At 43.5% G+C, this 13,884-nt stretch overlaps 1 protein-coding gene across 3 annotated transcripts in view; it reads right to left on the minus strand.

The window, feature by feature from the left end:
- The window catches only part of PSMD14 (proteasome 26S subunit, non-ATPase 14), an 86,928-nt gene that overhangs the window by 4,209 nt on the left and 68,835 nt on the right, over positions 1-13,884 (minus strand). For all 3 annotated transcript variants that reach the window (XM_020798342.3, XM_020798341.3, XM_072982336.2), the window contains exons 10-11: positions 7,369-7,494; positions 6,678-6,740 (exon numbers count right to left, since the gene is read on the minus strand). In XM_020798342.3, coding sequence (XP_020654001.1) covers positions 6,678-6,740; positions 7,369-7,494 — 189 coding nt within the window. The remainder of the gene's footprint in view (positions 1-6,677; positions 6,741-7,368; positions 7,495-13,884) is intronic.

Genomic DNA, 13,884 nt, shown 5'->3' on the forward strand with positions numbered 1-13,884 from the left:
TGCTTTTCCCCTCCACTTTCCTCCCCCAAAAATACAAGTGGAGGGACAAGAAAGTGGCGGGGGAAAGCAGGAATCATCAAAGCACTTTGATTCCTGCTCTCCCCCTCCACTTTCTTGCAAGGAAAGTGCTTTCCCCTCCACTTTCTTTGCAAAAAGTAGAGGGGGAACGCAGGAATCTGAGCGGTGCTGCCTTCAAAGCAACCTCCAGGGAAGCGTCCACCGCCGGCGCTCGGTAGGGCTTGCCTCCGAGCCCCGGGGTGGACGCTTCCCTGGAGGTTGCTTTGAAGGCAGCGCCGCCCAGCTGGGAGGCGCAGCCTTCAGAGCAACCTCCGGGAAAGCGTCCACCGCTGGTGCTCAGAGGCAAGCCCTGCCCAGCTGGGGGGAGAAGGCGGCGAAGGTTCAGGGCGCCCACGGTGGACGCTTCGCCGGAGGTTGCTCTGAAGCACCTCCGGTGAAGCGTCCGCCGCAGGGGCTCTGAACCTTCTCCCCCCAGCTGGGCGGCGCAACCTGCGGGGAGGCGTCCACAGCCGAAGCAAGCGCTGCCCGGCTGGGGGAAAATGGCCGCCCGCAGTGTTTTCACGCCTCGCTTACAGAGGCAGCGAAAATGGTGGCCGGATCGGGATTCTTCGCTTACTGGTGAGTTTTCCCCCAATAGGAACGCATTAAACGGAGTTTAATGCGTTCCTATGGGTTTTCCCCTCCCACATAGCGATGAATCCGGATAGCGACGTTAATCCTGGAACGGATTAACATTGCTATGCGGGGCACCACTGTATCTAGATAGTAACTTACCTACTAGTGATGTGCAGAAGCCACCCTGATCTACTCTGTATCCAAATAAAGGGCACAGGGGTCCCTCCCCCAGGCTCTCCAGGAGATTTTCTGACCCACTCTATCCCCAGGTCTATTACCTCACCATTGGATTTCTGGATCTCTGGTCTAAAAACTGCACAATGGGGGAGGACTGTAAAAAAAGTATGATGCAGGGAGAGACATGCAGCACCCTGTGTGACCTATCCATACACAGGCCATATAACAATCATCCTCCCACAATCACACATACAGCTAATATCAATAGCATACTATTTAGTAGAATGAGTAAATGGAGTGATATAAACAAAAAAAGAGGTAAAATTTTCCAGAACAGAAAAAGACATATTTTTCTTTCCATAGAGCTCTGCAAAATGGCTGGCAGAGAAATTGCAAGTGAATACAGTGGGGCTCCTGTATCTGTGGGGACTTGGTTCTAAGCCCCCCGCAGATGCTGAAAACTGTGGATAATAGTGAATACTATACTTAGCATGGTAAAAGAAAAAACATTCAGAAAAAAAGTATTTTCATAATGCATTACCAGAACTGTCCACCAGAAGGAGCCAGAGAACATGCTATGTATTCTTCAACAACAAGAATACATAGCATGGTCTCTAGCTTCCTCTAGTGGACATTTCTGGTAATGAAAATACTTTTTTCTAGTTTTAAAAAATATTTTGACTGCAGATAAGTGAAACTGAGGTCCTACTGTATACAACCCTCTTTTGTACCTCAGTGGCTGGCATCTGGTGAAACTTGAGCATTACTGGGCAATGCAGCTGCCATTTGCCTTCTCCTTTCATGGAGGCAGCTCAGTTTACTACATTACTTCTGACTTCTACTTTCCTCAATTCAAATACTGTAGTTACTCATCTTTTAAATTCTACAAATGCTGAATAGTAGGGTTGGGACTGTCCAATGAATCCAAATTTTAAAAAAAACATTAAAAAGCACTTTCTTTCAATAACGGATTCTCTCAGTAGTTTTCAGTAGAGTCTTTGAAATCTAATACCGTCAATTTTCTGAAAGAGAGGGTCTTCAAAATATTGGACTTCCTCTATTGGATTACCTTTGTTTGAACCATTTCTGTAACACTGCATCACTCTTCCCCCCGCCTCTACTTGCTTGAGTCACTGCCAATCTTTCCCCTCCTCTTCTGGCTCAGCACCACCATTCTGATGTGTGTCCCTGGGTCTTCCCTCTCCTCCTTTTGCCTAGCCACCACCACACACTTCTTGCTCTTGCCAATGTCTATCTTTCCATTCCCTTTCTTTGCCTTGCTGCCATTGCTGTCAGCCTTTTTCGGACTAGCACTAGCACCACAAATGAGAAAATCCTAGCCAAATGAATCTGAAAAAGGTGAGCACTTTTGAGTTCAACAAACCCAGTATCCTTGCTGAACAAGGTAAGACAGACCCATCGTGGTGCTGTACCTTGTGGGGATGAAAAGCAGCTCCTTCCTCCTCCCCCACCCTTATGAGCTCCAAAATTGTACTAATAGCCTTGATTTAATCCATGTTTGCCTGAAAACAATGCATTGCCAAAGATCTAAACATACATACAGTGTATGTTTAGTGGGTGGTGGTGAAGTGGGGCAATTTTCATCAACTCAGAGAAAGAAGTGCTGAGCTTCTTTCTTACTATTCAGCTTCCAGTCTGGCAAACTTAGGTGCTGAACGCAGTGCTAAGGAGCAAGAAAAAGGTGATGGAGTTGCAGTCCACACCCATTACCTGCCACTAAGAAACATAGCCATCATTTCCAAGTGCTAAGTTAAATCAGTGAGAAGAGACTCTCCAGGTCATAGGCAGCCTGTGAGCTGCCCACCTCTAGATTACTTTTTAAAGGGTATAATTATACATCCACTTAACTAGAAGTAAGCTCAACGAATATTCAAAAGAGTCCCCTTAAGTACAGGACTGCACAGTACATAGTGTGTCATAATGCAGTATGAACTTTACATTATCCTATGTGTATTCTACCAAAAAAGGTTGTTTCGATATTTGTGCATGCTCTGCAAATTATGGCCAATTTCAATGATCATCAAAATAATTATTATGCTGTCATTTTCTTATTTGTTATCAAATTCATTAATGAAATCAATGCTCCATTTTAATCAACAGGAGTAGTGCCATTTGCTTCCGAAGGAACTGGGATTCAATCCCATGTTATTTTAAGATATCCTCACTCAAAACAAAAATGCTTTCCAATTAAACAAATGAAAACAAACTATTCAAGATATATAAGGAAAAAGCAGAGTTAAGTAGAAAGGAATCTGATACATTTTTAGAAGTAAATTTTCAGTTTCTGAGTAAAAGTGGTGTATAGTTTGCTACTGAATTAAAATTAATCTGTCTACTTTGGGAGCTCAGTGGTTTAGGTATCTGGCTGCAGAGCCAGAGGTTAGGAGTTTTATTTCCCAGTGTGTATCTCAGAAGAAGAACCAGTCTGTGTGGCCTTGGGCAAGCTGCACAGTCCCAGGGGGGCCCCCAGAAGAAGGGAACGGTAAACCACTTTGGAGTATTCTCTATCAGGAAAAACCCTGAAAAGGGTCACCATAAGTTGGACTTGACTTAATGGCACATGATTATTATAACTTTTGGACCACTCAGTGTGACTCCATAAAGGAAATGCATAGCACTGCTAAGCTTAGTTTTCCTTTCTAAGCATGAAACAAGTGAATAAAAAAAATGATGGGCTCTATGCACCTACTATGGAACTTTCCTGAAATCTTTTTTTCTAACACTCTATTTATAGCCAGAAGAAAGCAATGTCTTTTCAGCTTTTCAGTTACTGTTGAAGACAATACTTTAAAGAAAAGCTTGATGCATTCTAACTGATTCAAGTAAGATGAAATGTGTTAAGTGGCACATTTGTCTGCTAATTTATTTATACCCATCAATTCTTGGGTACACAATATTTTCACAAGAACATGGGTTTCCTACCAGGATTTCACTTGAGTATTATAATATTTTATTCCACTGGGCAGCTAAAGCTGACACTGAAAACTGAACAACATTCTGAGTCTTTATTTCTGTATCTATAACCATTTAGAAGTACAGTACATTAAATTAAATACTGTCTTTTTCTTAAAATGAAAAGGACTTCAAATCACCCTACTGGAAAGAAGTATGTTTCAGCTGCTAACTTTTAACTATACTGTATAGCAGTGGTTCTTAACGTGGGCGATAATGCCCCCCAGGGGGCGATTTCATTTTTCAGGGGGGCGGTAGAATGAAAAGGGGCGGCGTGGGGGCGTTGGAGCAGAAGGAGGCGGTAGGGGGCGCTGGAGCAAGCCAAACCTGTGAAGATGGCTGCAGCCTTTTTACAATGTGCATGAATATATATTTTCCTCCAATCTTAATTTAGTTTCAGAGTTTTCGTCTTGAAATTTTTAGTTCCTGCATTGCGGTTTGTTTTTATGCCCTTTTTATATTTCTTTTTGCGTCTTAAAATTCGCTTGCAACTAAATCATTAAATGTTACTTTTTGGGGGCATTTCATTTTCTTGGAATTGAATTTTGTTTTCAGGGGTCACTGGATTTAAGTGTCTTGAATGAATGAATGAATGAATGAATGAATGAATGAATGAATGAATGAATGAATGAATGAATAAGATATCATCACCGTGGGGAGGGGGGGCGATGATAACTTCCTCAATGGCTCAAGGGGGCGTTTCTTTCAAAAAGGTTAAGAACCACTGCTGTACAGGGCTCTGACCTCAGATACTCCTGGATAAATTTCATTTTCAATCAAATACCATTCCAAGAAACATGTTTGGAACTGTAACAAACAATTAAGTCTATGTACTTGCTGTCTAAACAGCACTTTATCATAAAAAAAGAATGCTATCCCCTGTAGCCACCACTCTATAAGGCTGCCCATTATTATCAATTTTGTATTACTGTGGGGGGTGAGGGGAGAACATAGGCAGAAGGACAGTTGCTTGTTGAAAGGCCACCTAGAAGGTTCAAGGTAGACCAGGCAACAGATTTAGCTCACAGAGTTTCTCTCTACTTTTGACACTTTATAGCCATAAGTAGGGTTAGGGGAGGAAAAAAAAAGATAGCTGTAGAAGAGTGGTTCCCAACCTTGGGTAACCCAGATGTTCTTGGACTGCAATCCACAGAAACCATTACCACTAGCTGTGCTGGCTGGGGTTTTAGAGAACACAATCTAGGGCCACCTGGGCTACTCAAGGTTGGGAACCACTGCTACAGAAGAAATAATAACTCTCTTTCCATAAGATATAAAGGTCATAGGAAGGTTTTCGGGTGGTCCAACTCAAAAACCTTACTTCTAAGGAAACGGAAACAGATTCTCAAGATTCCATCCAGCAGTTCCTTTGGCCTTGAGGATGGCGGGTTGAGTAACAAATGTTCCCATCTCTACTCATCACAAGGAAGGCACATAGAAACAGTTATGGGATTCCTTGGAGCCAGGCCTAGCACCTAAAGTGTTAAGGATAATGATTCCAAATGATTGCCTTTGATCTAAAGCAGAGGTGGGCAATGTCCGCGGGGTCTTGAGGGATGTTTTTCAGACTGGCCATCTGCTTGGCTGCTGTACTCCCCCCAAAGGGGTATGGCCAAAGGAAAAAAGTAGGCTGGGTTTATTTTTAATATTTCTTTTTTATATATATAGCTAAAACTAGATTCAAAATACAGTAGTTCAAATATAGAATGATTTATATTTTATTACTTATTTTTGCATCTTTTTCCTGTATAATAAAATTTTACCAAAACCAAATTAATAATCATGCTATTTAAATAATTTATTTTTACTTCATTAAATATTTTTGCTTCAAAAAAAATAAATGTTTTGTCTACTAAATCAAGCTCGTTTATTACAGAAAGCATGATAAAATTCATTCTGTAATTTCAAATATAAATAATTGAGTTCAGTTTTACTTAAGGAAGTAATGAAAACAGATTAACAGGGCTGAGAGTGAAAGAAAATCCATCAATAGTATTTAATAAGACGCAGCTCTGTTATTCTCAGATGGTTAATAATCTCCCAGCACCACTGAGACAAGGGAAAAAATGGCAAACTGTCTCTAAGGTAGTGACTGAGTCATGCTCTCTTGTACACTCTACATAACATACAGGCAGCAGCCTATGAGAAAAGGCCTAAAATGTCACTTGATTAAATAAATACTTAAGGTTATTTAAGTGACATTGACACCATAACAAAAAAGACACACAACAAGAACCACAACTCTGGTCTACAATAAATAAGAAGGAAAGAACAGAGGTACAGTACATGCTGGGGAAACTTGTGTAAGGAAAGTTGTGTAACTGAAGATTTCCACTGATGGAAATACCTTCTCAAGCCTTATTAAGACTCCTCTTTAGATTGAGAGTTTGGCAGCAAACTGCAATGACAATTTTCTTAAAAACAATTTCTCTGGCGAGTTCTGAAAGGGGCGCTAGACAGTAGCAAAAAAGGATTTGGGGTTTCATGTGGGTGGCCTCACGTGCTGCCCCTTTCCCACCCTGTTCTAAAGGAAAACCTGGTAAACCACTTCAATGGTAGCAATACAAAATGTTACAAATAAATTCTTGCTCCACTGGTTTTTAATTCCTAAGGGCAGAAACAGTAAAGAAAACCTACTGTGTTTAAGGCAAAAAAACAACAGATGGGTTATTTAAGTACAAAAATGTACTATCCGAAATAGTGGCAGATGCCAAATGACAATTCTATGTCCGTTGCTGAGACTACCATAGGTCAAAGATGTGTAATAATTTGTTTCATTGGAAATAAATGCACCATTTGTAAAGAGTCAAGGAGAAAGAAAACCCACCAGCATGTGATGAAACAAGACACACAAAGCATCTTATTTCACGTCAATATAATTCATTACACCTCACCTGCTTGCCAACATTTTTTATTGCCAGCTGTTCAGGTGTCATCTTATCTTCTTCTTCCACAGCCTGTGAAAGAAATGTAAAAAAGGTTAGCATTTGAGATCTTACTAATTCAAAAGCCATTTAAAAAATCTTCTGTCAAACTGAAGCGGAAATATCATTTTTAGGATTACCTATCCAATGAAAAAACAAACAAACTTCTATGATTCAACGATGGCATCAAGCCACACATATCATAGCAACAGCCAAGCACCATGTTCTTCCCCTCCAGACAGTTGTTTCACTGCTTTCCAAGTGCAGAGTGTGGTTACTAAGTCCATGGAGTGTAGGGTTTCATTAAGAGAACATGAACAATGAACAGAACAACAAGAAAACAAAGACTTTATGGGAAGGACTTAATTTTGGAGAGAAAGGGAGACAGCACAGGAAGTAACAGGGTATGAACAAATGTGACTGGCTTTTACTTGTGTCACATGATGAGCAATAAGCCCCTTTCCCTATCCTAGGACTACAGAATGGAAGAGTTCAACTAGCTTTGTAGACTTATAGGCCAGACATGATGGCATATAACAACAACAAGAAGGTTGGACGTGTGAACTAAGATTTTTGGAGGCTAAATCATTGGGAAGCTAAATGATTATGTGGACAATGGTTACAACACAGCAATTGCTCTGGAAAATGCTTCATATTGTACCTTATTGTAGTTCTTTGCCAACTCCAGCATCTCCTTCACCACTGTTTCATTAAGTTTACAGTGCTCACTGTAGTCCTGAAGGGTTAACCCTTCCATCCAACTCTTTTTATGTAAGTTAAGCAACATCTGCAAACAAAGAAAAGAATTATAATCAGCACAGTTGTGGGTCTGAGTTATGAAAGAATCTGCTGTAATTAAGAGCAGATCATCACAGGTAAACACTTGTGGTCCACATTAGAAGCTCAGTTAAGGAGGGATGAGAAATCAGAAATCACTCTATGTTTGTCACAACTTGTAATAACGAACACCATGAGATCATTTTTTACAAACTAAGTTGCTGGTGGTGTTGAGAACACTACTGTGAAGTCCAAATTATATAGGGTAACGAAAGGTTACCCACCTGTAATTGTAGTTTCTTCAAGTGGACCTCTGTGATTCACACCGTGGGGTGATCCGCGCCTACACAAAGCCTCATCAGAAAGTTCTAGAGCTTCTGTGGTAGCAAAAAAACATATTAGAATAAGGCCCCTCCCCCTCGTATAAGCACCTTGGCGCCAAGGCTCCCCTTTCAGTTGTGTCAACCACCGCTAAATTAAGCAGAACAGTGTGACAGTAGGGAGGACGGGCGGGATGTGTGAATCACAGAGGTCCACTTGAAGAACTACAATTACAGGTGGGCAACCTGTCCTTCTTCGTGGCCTCTGTGAATCACACCCTGGGTGACTAAAAAGCTGCCTTACCCACAGGCAGGGTGTCACACCAAGGTAGAGGCTAGAACAGCACGTCCAAAGGCTGGATCAGACTTCTGCCAGAGATCAAGTCTATAATGCTGCATGAAAGTGGACAGCTGTGCTCATGTGGCAGAGGTGCAGACGTCTGGAAGAGGTACACCATGTAGGAATGCCATAGAGGTCATCACTGCTCTGGTGGAGTGAGGGCGAATCGCCTTCGGGACTGGTTTGCGTGCCAGCTGATACGCGAGATGAATGGTTGAAGCGACCCATCAGCGGCTCCAAAATGGCCGCCGGACGCGAAAACATCGTTGGAGGGGTAAGTTTGGACGCTTATTGGAACGCATTAAACTAAGTTTAATGCGTTCCAATAGGCTTTCCTTGCCCGCACAGCGATGTTTTCGTATAGCGAAGGTTAATCCGGAACGGATTAACCTCGCTATACGGGGCACCACTGTATCAGGGTAGATATGAGATAGACCTTTAAAGAAAGTTTCAATGTTGGATGCTTGAAGAAATTAGCTGCCAGAGAGTTAGGGGGCTGATAAGAAACTATGGCGGAGAGGTAAACTCTCAAGGAAGAGAAGGAAAGTCCGCTAGACTTGAGATGAAGCAAAAAACATAGAACAGTAACAAGTGATGGGTTGATAGAAGGCAATGAAGAAGCTTCAGTGAAAGATCTGAATCTGTTCCATTTATACAGGTAAGCCTTTCTAGTGGAGGGCTTCTTTGATTGACAGAGGATGTTCATTAGCGAGGCGGAATCCTTCACGCTGCCAGGTGTAGAACAGGTAAGTCTGGGTGGAGGACTTGGGCGTTGTTCTGAGTAAGGAAGTGGGGCAGGCAAGGGAGATGGTGAAGACATTGTGAAGGACTGGAAACCAGGGTTGTGTCATGAGTGCAGCTGAAGACCTGGAACCAGAAGGATTAACTGAGGCTGAGGAGAATGCTGAGGAATCAGAAACACCTGAATCGCCTCCAGATTCTCCTTCCCCAACAGACAAACTTCGGGTCAGGCTTCGGGGAAGACTTATGGCAAAGAGGTCAGATAATCGCTCAAAGGCTGTCCACAGAAACCTCCGTTCAACTAGCCCCGAGTACTGACAGGATGGAAAGGTTTCCAGCAGCTCAAGGGACTGTTTTACTAAAAGCAGCTCCTAGTCAGCTAGAATTCCGTGGAAGCAACAAGTCAAAACATCTGACTTGCATCCATGCTCCTACAACCTTGAACTGCGTTTCCTGAACTCCTGACTCTGGACTCGTACTTTGGACTACGTTGTGTGTTTGACCTTGGACTCTGACTTTGGATTACGTTCTGTGAGTTGGTTTTGTAATTGGATATCGGCTTTGCATTGCTAGTATTCCTGACTTTGGACTGGCTTATATGACCTCGGCTGTTGTAACCCCCGGGAACGTGACAGGTTGTCTTGGCCACCAAGGGACTATAATGATGGCATCGGGTTTGTCATGTTGTTGGTGAACCACAACCTTGTGGAGAAGCGGGAACAGCGGAAAAACATGAGGGTCTTGGGCCATCGGCCAACGAATGCATCTCCCTGGGAGTGTTTGCTGATGCTGGCTCGGGAGCAGCATGGGAGGCGAAGAGGTCGAGAGTTAGTTTGCCCCATCTTTCGCATAGGCAAAGAAAAACTGATTGGTCTAACTCCCATTCGTGAGCTTGAGAGTTTGTGCGGCTGAGTAGATCAGCCACGTTGTTGTTGTGGCTAGCAATGCGTAAAGCGATGAGGCAGATATGATGTGCAAGGCACCACTCCCTAAGGTTGACCACTAAATAGATGAGACTTGGGTAATGGGTGCCACCTTGTTTCAGAATATAGTACATTGCCATGGTGCTGTCAGTGGCAATTTGTATCTTCTTGCCAGTGAGGAGAGTTCTGAAAGCTTTGCAAGCTTTTATAACTGCCAACAGCTCTAATTCATTGAAGTGAAGCAACTGCTTTCTGGAAGACCACTTGGTGTGGATTTTTAGAGATTTGCAGTGAGCTCCCCAGACTGTGAGGCTGGCGTCGGTGGTGACCTGTATTTGTGGTCATGGTTGCTGGAATGGTCACCCGACGGATAGGTTGGGAGAAAAACGTCACCACTGAAGTTGGGAGGCGAGTTCTGGGGTGACCCTTAAAAGTGTGAGGAAGGTCTGTGAGCAGGTTGAAGAGGGCGAGAAACCACAACTGAAGAGATTTCATCTTGAGATGTACATGCTGCACTACTGAAGTCATAGAGGCCATGGTGCCTAGCACATGTTGCACAGTCAAGGTGGGTATCATAGAATGAGGGGTGAAAACTTGGAAGTAATGTGATGAGATTTTCTCTCTTGTATGGAGGAAAAAAGGCCCGAACTTGTGTGGAATCTATGCATGCGCCTATATAATGAATAATCTTTGTAGGTTTCAAATTATATTTTTGTTCGTTGACTGTGAAGGAGGGTAAGGGCGAAGTGAGTGTCTTATTAGGCCTTGTGACAGGAATGAGCTACGAGGCGCCAATCGTCAATATATGGAAATATGAGAATTTTTTTGCAACCTGAAGTAAGCAGCTACCGGTGCCATGCACTTGGTGAAGACTCTTGGAGCTGTTGCAAGGCCAAAAGGAAGCCTTTTGAATTGGTAGGCTTGTGATCCTAGCTGGAATTCAAGGAATTTTCTGTGTGAGGGATGTATGGAAATATGCAAGTATGTGTCTTTGAGATCTATGACATTGAACCAGTTGTTTTTGCGGAGTAAAGGGAGAACTGATTCGAGGGTAACCATACGGAACTTTGTGGTAATAATGTATTTGTTTAACTCTCGTAGGTCTAAGATAGGGCGAAGACCTCCATCCTTTTTGGGTATGGTGAAATAGCGAGGGAAAACCCCTTTGTTGTGTTGTGAGACATATTGTATGGTGTCTTTGAGGAGTAAATTTTTTATTTCCTCTTGTAGAGTTGGAGATGGTGGAGTGATGACGTGTGTTGCCAGAGAAAGTTGGAAGAAATGGATGCGGTAGCCGTCGCAGATGATGGACAGTACCCAGGCATCTGCAGTGATGGACTCCCAGACAGGTAGGTGTTTCCAGAGGGCAGGATGGGTGAAATGGTGTGCAATCTTGGCCCTGGGAGCGTCAAACGTGATGTTTGGGCTTGCGGTCGCTGCGCCTAGTAATGGGTTGTTGGCAGGGTTTATTTCTTTGATTTCTGAAATAGGGTGTATAAGATGTTTGTTTTGGAGGATCATGTTGGAATTTTTGATATGAGTTATACAGTTGTCTCCACTGATTTTGTTGGGGGCATTGTTGGGAAGATGGATGAATTCCCCAACGTCGAGGTCTAGTATGTTTTCCAAAATAGCATCAGTTTCAGCATTAAAGAGGCCTGCCCCGTCAAATGGAAGGTCTTCGATACATGCGCGGGCATCCTCAGCCAGGCCAGCTGTTCTTAGCCAAGTGAAATGTTGCAAGGCTACTGAAGTGGCCATTGACTTGTACTGTGTGCCTAGCAGAAAGCATCTGTTGTTTGGCAACGGAAAGCCCTTCTTGTTGAAAGATATGGGTGAGTACTTTTTTATCTTCTGGTAAAGATTCAACAAAGGTTGACATATTGTCCCAAAAGAAACGTTGATATGCACCCATGGCTCCCTGGTAGTTAACGACACGCATGGTGAACACTGCTGATGAATAAAGCCATCTTCCCATTGAGTCAATCTTTCTACTGTCTTTATTTGGTGGCATGAGGATTTGTCCATGTCGAGATCTGGATTGTGAGGCTTCGACAAGAATAGAGTTTGGAGCTTGTTGTTTTTGAAGAAATAGAGCTCCAGGATCATGGACTCTTTAGAGGTTATTGATTCGTTTAGACATGGTATGGGAAGAGGCTGGTTTTGTCCAGGATCGTTGGGCGGTGCTGAGTAGAGACGGAAGCATCGAGATGTGTACTGGAGTAGTTGTATTTTTAGAGATTGGGTCATATAGATGATTGGCTGGTTCTGTCAAAGAACGGTGGATTTGGAGATTGAAAGACTTAGCCATACGGATCATAAGTTGGGCATAAGTTTGGAAGTCTTCCACTGGTGATGGTGGGTCAGCATCAACAAGTTCAGATTCTGGCAAGGTAAGTAATACTGACAGTGTCTGAGGTCTGGATCCGTGATCGGAATAATCGGGATTGTGTCGGAAGTCGACAGATTGTCGATCGACTTCGGTGTCAATAGGTTGAGTGTCATAGTATTTGTGGCTTGATGTCAATGGAGCCGGCATGTCCATGGGTATTTTTTGGCGCTGAGGATTTTCGATACTGAGATATGTCATCCGAGTGTTCATGGACATTGTTTGATATGGTTGCATGTCGGTGTCGAAGTCGGGGTCATAGTGATGTCAAGTTCAATGGCTTGGTTCTATCAGGCGACGGAAATTGTGCATTGCTAGAGGGACAGAACGAGTGTCCATGGACCAGGATGGATATCGAGGATCATCGATATCAGAGCCTGTGTCTCGGTGATGTTGAAACTGAGGTTGTTGGTGAACTGGTAAAGCAGTGGCATATATAGATGCTGGAGATGTCGATTAAGAGGAATGATTTCCCTCATCTGGATTAGCAGGAAAATATTGGGAGGCTGGAGATGTAAAACCCTCACGTGTGGAAGAAAATTGCTCAACCATCCTGGATCTTTTAGGTGCCAGGTAGGGAGCATGTTGGAGTCCATGTGAGTCATGACGATATGGCTGTTTCAAAAGCGATGGCTGTCAAGATCGAGGCCCACCATGAGAAGATATGGCAGAGCTGGATAGAGCAACTGGCTGATTGGTGGTTGCAGTTTGTCCAGTCGAGCACTGGTCAGGGCAAATGGCAACCCGATGAGAGTGCTGAATGTTGGTCTGAGGCATGCGTAATCAAATAGATGTCTCCAGGGACTGTTGGGGCCGATGTCTCTGAGGTAGTTGTGGTGGATGATCAGATGTTACCGAATAAGGTATGGTCTCTACTTGTTGTTCGGAGTCGACCCTGTCAGCTAAAGCAACTACAGAAGTGTTGCTTGAAAGAACAGAGTGTTGAGGACTGGGAGGAGAAGACGTTAATCGATCGACTCTGTCATCCCATTCTGGTGTTTGGGAGCAGGGTTGATGAGAGGAGATTCTGTCATAGTCAGAAGGCGACCCAACAGAGATTGATTTGGCGGTTTGTTGAGGCTGCTGAGAGATGACTGCAGCTTTAGATTTATGCTGTTTAGGTCTTTTAGGCAGAGAGGGCTCCGGGACCAAAGAGGCTTCGGTGGACATTTGATGTTTAGTGGAGAGCTTCGATATCGAGGATTTCGGTATCGAGCGCTTCGATTTATGGGTTTTTGAAGTTTTAGACAAAGTGGATGGAGCATCGGAGTGGGATGGTGTGGTAGATGGACGCTGTTTGGAGGCTTCAGAAAGAGCCTTCTCCATTGCTTGATTTCTGAGGTGGCCTTACAAGGAGGTTGGGCCATTTTGGTTGGTTGAAGGGATTGTTCCCAAAGACGGAGTTTTAATCTGGATAAGCGAGAACGGAGGACTCTGCGTTTGAAGTTCTTACAATGCTGGCAGGAGGACATCTGGTGTGCCTCTCCCAAGCAAAAAAGACACTTGGTGTGGCCGTTGGAGAGTGGTATTTTGTTATCACAGACCACACAGTGTTTAAACAGGCCCAAAGGGGCCATGAATAGGAGAAAAATAATTTGAGGAGAAAAGGTGATGATTGGGAGGAGGGGGTGCTGCAGCCGGAGGTCGAGCGAAGTAGAAAAGAAAAAAAAATCTCTGATGATAATTA

The sequence above is a fragment of the Pogona vitticeps genome, chromosome 1 (genome assembly GCF_051106095.1).
Source record: "Pogona vitticeps strain Pit_001003342236 chromosome 1, PviZW2.1, whole genome shotgun sequence".
Taxonomy (NCBI): Eukaryota; Metazoa; Chordata; class Lepidosauria; order Squamata; family Agamidae; genus Pogona; species Pogona vitticeps.